The sequence below is a fragment of the Jaculus jaculus genome, chromosome 9, assembly GCF_020740685.1.
Source record: "Jaculus jaculus isolate mJacJac1 chromosome 9, mJacJac1.mat.Y.cur, whole genome shotgun sequence".
Classification (NCBI taxonomy): domain Eukaryota; kingdom Metazoa; phylum Chordata; class Mammalia; order Rodentia; family Dipodidae; genus Jaculus; species Jaculus jaculus.
In genome coordinates this window covers 119,553,918-119,560,099 of record NC_059110.1, presented here as the reverse complement: position 1 = coordinate 119,560,099, position 6,182 = coordinate 119,553,918, and the positions used below count along the sequence as shown (strand labels likewise).

At 52.3% G+C, this 6,182-nt stretch overlaps 1 protein-coding gene across 1 annotated transcript; it reads left to right on the top strand.

The window, feature by feature from the left end:
- Positions 1-901: 901 nt before the first annotated feature.
- On the top strand, positions 902-5,222 carry Enpp7 (ectonucleotide pyrophosphatase/phosphodiesterase 7). Its single transcript, XM_004655707.2, has 5 exons — positions 902-1,154; positions 1,432-1,577; positions 2,944-3,570; positions 4,737-4,956; positions 5,140-5,222. The coding sequence occupies exons 1-5, from the start codon at positions 902-904 to the stop codon at positions 5,220-5,222; spliced, it is 1,329 nt and encodes a 442-aa protein (XP_004655764.1).
- The last annotated feature ends 960 nt before the right edge of the window (positions 5,223-6,182 follow it).

Here is a 6,182-nt window from a genome sequence, read left to right as displayed (position 1 = left end):
TGTGCTCTAAGCTAGAGGTTCCTACCCTTCTGGGGAAGGACACTGGGGAATGAAGTGGGGAAGAACCAGAGGACTGTCGGTGACAGAAATTATACCAGGTTCACACCAACTCATGTGCAAGGAGCAGGCTGAGGAGAGGCAGAGACTCCAGGTGTAGCAAGTGCCCTCGCAGGACAGAGAAGACAGCTGTCTGTGTGTACACATAACCTCAGAGAACCCAGAATGTGCCCAGCAGCTTGGAATAGCATGTTACTGTATTGTGGTAAAGGAAGGGAAGCTGATGATAAGGGGGCCCCAAAAAACTGAAAAAATGAAGATCAAGAAAAATCTGTGGCAGGCTGATTAGTGTTCTGAGCCTATCTCTTCTCCTCATGATAGCAATGGTGATAAATTCTGTTTTGGTTTTTTTAATACTTTATTTTTGTTATTTATTTATTTGAGAGAGAGAGAGAGACAGACAGGCAGGCAGACAGAGAGAATGAGCATGCCAGGGCCTCTAGCCACTGCAAAGGAACTCTAGACACATGCGCTACCTTGTGCATCTGGCTAACGTGGGTGGTGGGGAATGGAACCTGGGTCCTTTGTCTTTGTAGGCAAACACCTTAACTGCTAAGCCATCCCTCCAGCCCTGTTTTTTGTTTGTTTGTTTGTTTGTTTTTTAAGTAAACTCTGATTAAGAAGTTCAAAGCCTTTGGATATGAACTGACAGAGTCTATGTTAACACAAAAATACTGCACCCTGGCACGGAGCAGTTTCATTGAGTCCTGTTTCTTTATCTGCTCCTGCACCTGGACTGCGCGCCGCCCCATCTCTGAGGATGTACAGGATAAGAGGCCTAGGTGACCCTGGGACTTTGCTCTGCCCCTGGCCACCCGTGAACCTGCTCATCCGAGAGCCCAGCATGAGATACTCAGTTGTCCTCCTCGCTGTGGCTCTGGCTCTCTTCTCGCCATGGGGAACTGGGGCGCCCGTCCTCAGGCGTCATCCTCAGAACAAGCTTCTCCTCGTGTCCTTTGATGGCTTCCGCTGGAACTACGACCAGGATGTGGACACCCCCAACCTGGATGCCATGGCTCGCGATGGGGTGAAAGCACGCTACATGACCCCGGCCTTCGTCACCATGACTAGCCCCTGCCACTTCACACTGGTCACTGGTGAGTGCTGGCCTCAGGATGGGGCCTGGGAGGGGGAGAGCCTCTGGTAGCAAGTGACCAGCAAGAGACCAGATTAAAGGTGAAGGTCCTTGCTCCAAAGAGGGAGCCTTCACTGGGATCCAGGACTCGGGCATGGGACCCTCAGGAATCCTTCCTGTCAGTGGTCCTGAAGAAGGCCTTGTTCCCCAGGCAGTCCACAAGATTCCCAGAATAGGCAACTGGGAGCTCACAGACCTCTCAGACTCGCCCTTGCGCCCTGTCTCTCTTCTTCCCCCAGGCAAATACATTGAGAACCATGGGGTGGTCCATAACATGTTCTACAACACCACCAGCAAGGTGAAGCTGCCCTACCATGCCACACTAGGCATCCAGAGGTGGTGGGACAATGGCAGCGTGCCCATCTGGATCACAGCACAGAGGCAGGTAACGCTGGCCCCACCCTCAGGGCCCTCTGGGTGAGGTGACCCATTGAGGCCAAGACCAGTGAGATTGACAGTAGACCAGGGTTGCCAGCCTCCTGGCATAGAAGACTGTTGGGTGAGGTTGCCAGGGTGGGTGCTGAGGCCGACTGAGCAGCCGGGGTCACAGTCCTGCTAGGTCTTCCTTGAGATCTGAAGGAATTGCTCTATGTGACAAAGAAGCGAAGACCATGCCCTTGGACCCTTGGCACTAGAGGGAAAAGGTCATGGTCACACAAGGAAGATAATTACTCAACAAGGAAGCACTCAGCAAGGAACTGCCTTTATCTCTTTCCAGGCCCAGGCCTGGGAAGCACAAAGATTCAATAGGAGGTGGGATGGGGCTGGAGAGATGGCTCGGTAGCTAAAGTTTTTGCCTCTAAGGAGTGAGGGTTAGGACACCATCACCCACGTAAAATGCCAGGTGTGGTGGCATGTGACTAATCCCAGCAGTGGGAGGGTAGACACATGCTGGATAGTTAGTCTAGTCAAATTGTTGATCTCTGGCTTCAATGGAAGACCTGATCTCAAAAATAAGATAGTGATCTGGGGAGATGGCACAGTGGTTAAAGGCACTTGCTTGCAAAGCCTGCCATCCTGGATTCAATTCTCCAGTGCCCATATAAAGCCAGATGCACAAAATGGCACATGTATCTGGAGTTCATTTGCAGTAGCAAGAGGCCCTGGCACACCCATGTGTGCCCTCCCTCTCTTTCTCTCTAAAATAAATAAAAATATATATTTTTTATTTTTTTGTTTATTTTTATTTATTTATTTGAGAGCAACAGACAGAGAGAGAAAGAGGCAGATAGAGAGAGAGAGAAAGAATGGGCGCTCCAGGGCCTCCAGCCACTGCAAACGAACTCCAGATGTGTGCGCCCTCTAGTGCATCTGGCTAACGTGGGTCCTGGGGAACCTAGCCTCGAACCGGGGTTCTTAGGCTTCACAGGCAAGCGCTTAATCGCTAAGCCATCTCTCCAGCCCAAAAATATTTTTTCAAAGGTGGAAAGCTACTGAGAAAGATCCCTAACATTGACTTTTGGCCTCCACAAGCACATGTGCACACACACACACGCACACAAATACACACTACACATATGCATAGGCCAAAAAAAAAAAAATAGGAGATGAGTTGCAGTGCTGAGCCCAGAAATCTTCAAGTGCACTGGTCTCTGGTCCTCTCTATTACTTGACTTTGTTCCTGACTGTGAAATAGAGCCATTTCAGAAAATTAAAGCTGCAGGCTAGACAGGGAGTGGCTGGGAGGCAAGCACAGGGTGGGCAGGAGAAGCAGAGGAGACCTGTGGCTTACCACCACCTCGCTCCAGCAGGGCTTAAAGGCAGGTTCCTTCTTCTACCCTGGGGGAAATGTCACCTACCAAGGAGAGGCTGTGGCGCTGAGCAGAAAGGAAGGCGTTCTGCACAACTACAAAGATGAGAAGGAGTGGCGGGAAAACGTGGACACGGTGATGCGGTGGTTCACGGAGGAGAAGGCGGCGCTGGTCACTCTATACTTTGGGGAGCCAGACTCCACTGGCCACAAGTATGGTCCCGAGTCCCCAGAGAGGAAGGAGATGGTGAAGCAGGTGGACAGGACCGTGGGCTACCTCCGGGACAGCATGGAGCGCCACAACCTCACAAGCAGCCTGGACCTGATCGTCACATCCGACCATGGCATGACAACTGTCAACCAGAGAGCCAGTGATCTGGTGGAGTTTCACAGATTTCCCAACTTTACCTTCCGGGACATCGAGTTTGAGCTCCTGGACTATGGGCCCAATGGGATGTTGATTCCTAAGGAAGGGAAGCTAGAGGAGGTGTACCGAGTCCTCAAGGACGCCCATCCCAGGTTGCACGTGTACAAGAAGGAGGAATTCCCCAAGGCCTTGCACTATGCCAGCAACCCCAGGATCACGTCACTGCTCATGTACAGCGACCTTGGCTATGTCATTCATGGGGTCAGTAGCCTCCTGGTACACGGCTTGGGGGCGGTGGGCTCCCCCCATAGTCTCCTCCCCTTTCTGTAAACAGCACCCCTATTTACAGCTAGTCCCAAGTTTGAAAAGTGCCAGCTGCCCAATGGACACAGACCAGCATGCAGTTAGAAGTGTGTATGCACATGCACACACACACACATATGTTTAGGGTAAAGTGTGGAGAGTCCAGCCTCCAGACCACAAGGGTTGATAAAGAGTGGGAAAGGGGCTGTAGAGATGGCTTAGCATTTAAGGCACTTGCCTGCAAAGCCAAAGATCCCAGGTTCAATTCCCCAAGACCCATATAAGCCAGCTGCACTTAGTGGCACATGCGCCTGGAGTTCATTTTCAGTGGCTGGAGGCCCTAGCATGCCCATTCTTTCTCTCTATCTTCCTCTCTCTCTCTCTCTCTCTCTCTCTATAAATAAATGTTTTAAAAGGTGGAGGGGACTGGAGAGATGGCATAGCAGTTAAGGTACTTGCCTGAGAAACCTAAGGATCCAGGTTTGATTCCCCAGGACCCACATAAGCCAGATAGATGCACAAGGTGGCACATGCATCTGGAGTTTGTTTAAAAAAAATAGGAACGAGGGCTGGAGAGATGGCTAAGCGATTAAGCGCTTGCCTGTGAAGCCTAAGGAGCCAGGTTCAAGGCTGGATTCCCCAGGACCCATGTTAGCTAGATGCACAAGGGGGCACATGCGTCTGGAGTTCATTTGCAGTGGCTGAAGGCCCTGGCGCGCCCATTCTCTCCCTCTCTCTCTCTCTCTCTTTCTCTAGATACCTCTTTCTCTCTCTGTCTGTCGCTTTCAAATAAATAAATAAACATAAAAAAAAAGGAAAGAGTCCAGACAGAGGATCACAGGTGGACTTGGAGCTTTGTGAGCAAGCCTTCCAACCCTGGCTTTAGGCTGACTGACATCTCTACCCCTCATATACCCTCCTCGTATTTCACTAGCTGAGGCTCCATATTTGGGGTCTCAGAATTAGGGAAACACTATCAGAATCCTTCCCACCTCCACACTGGAGCCCCTCACTAAGGTTGTCCACCCACAAGTGCCAGCCCACAGATTCTAGGGAGTAGAAGCAAGGTCCTGAAGGGGCTATGGTCCCCCGCATGGACTTGGAACCCTCCCCTCTCCCCACAGAGAATCAACGTCCAGTTTAACAAGGGGGAACACGGCTTTGACAATGAAGCCATGGACATGAAGACCATCTTCCGGGCCGTGGGCCCCAGCTTCAAGGCAGGCCTGGAAGTAGAGCCCTTTGAGAGCATCCATGTGTACGAGCTGATGTGCCAACTGCTGGGCATTGTGCCCGAGCCCAATGATGGGCATCCTGATACACTGAGACCCATGCTCCACTCAGGTGAGACAGGGAATCCCTTTCCAATGCCATCCTCCTGTAACAAGGGTGGATATGGCCAGGAGGAGGGCTGTTGTGAGAGAAGCTAGGGGCTCATGGCAACCGTGGAGGAGCCCTGGTCCTCCATGGACAACAGGCGTTGAGATGCTACTGTCCCCTTCTCACTGGACCTTCTGTTTTCCCTAGTGTCTCCTCTCCTGCCCAGGAGCCAGCCCTCCTTGCTGATGACACTGTTGGGGACCCTGACAGTTCTGACCAAGGTCGCATAAGGCCCCACTGCTCAAGGTCAAATTCAGAAGCTCAGGAGGCTGAAAAGTGTCAAAGGCGGATCCAACCCTTCTCCCTGATCGCCAGCCTGCCCCCCTCCTGCACCCCAGACATCCAGAAGAGACCTGCCATCACCCACCCATCTGGGATTCTAACCAGCCGAGAAAAATCACTCCTGGGGACCCTTTTACCTGCTGCAAACCAGACAGCCCAGCACAGCCCTGGCAAGCCCACCCAAGCCCAGGAGCAAGCCCCTCCCCAGCCACCACCTGGAGCTGCCCCTCCTGCCTGCAGGGTGCCCTGCTCCTGTGAAGGGCCCCCAACACCATCCCCCACCACCACCACCCTGCCTCCACAGGCCTGTTTTGGGAAGAGAGCTGCAGTTGGCTCCAGAACACCCCTGGTGCTAAGCTAACCTCCCTCCAAGGACTTCCCAGCCTACCAAGTGACAAGACCGCCTTGTTTCTCTGTCCTGTTTGGTCACAACCCTTGACCAAATCAAAAGAAATACATTCGTCCCTTCTAGCAGCATGGTGCCAGGCCAGGTGGGCCAAGGCTCGGGGATGCATGTTAAAAAAACAACAGTTGAGGCTGAAGAGTGTCTCTGGGATAGAGCATTTGCCCAGCATGAACAAGGACCTGAGGTTCCCCCACCACCACAAAAAAAAAGGTTAAAACAAATGGTCCAGATGGAGTTTGTAACCTATCGGTCCAAGAAGGAAGGGAATGGAAACGAGAGAAGGTGGCCGTGGAGACCGCATAGGTGATGGTAGCCAAGAAGGATGGCTGCCGGTAGGCATGGGGTTACTTCTTAGATCACCTGACCTGGAATACCTGGGGTGAGAGCTGTGAGTCACTCCTGCCGCCCCCCCAACACACACACTCACCCCTGACATCCCACAGGGCGCATGGGGCTTGGCAAGCTTCAGAAAGAAGACAGCAAGTTGGAAGGCTGTGTGCAA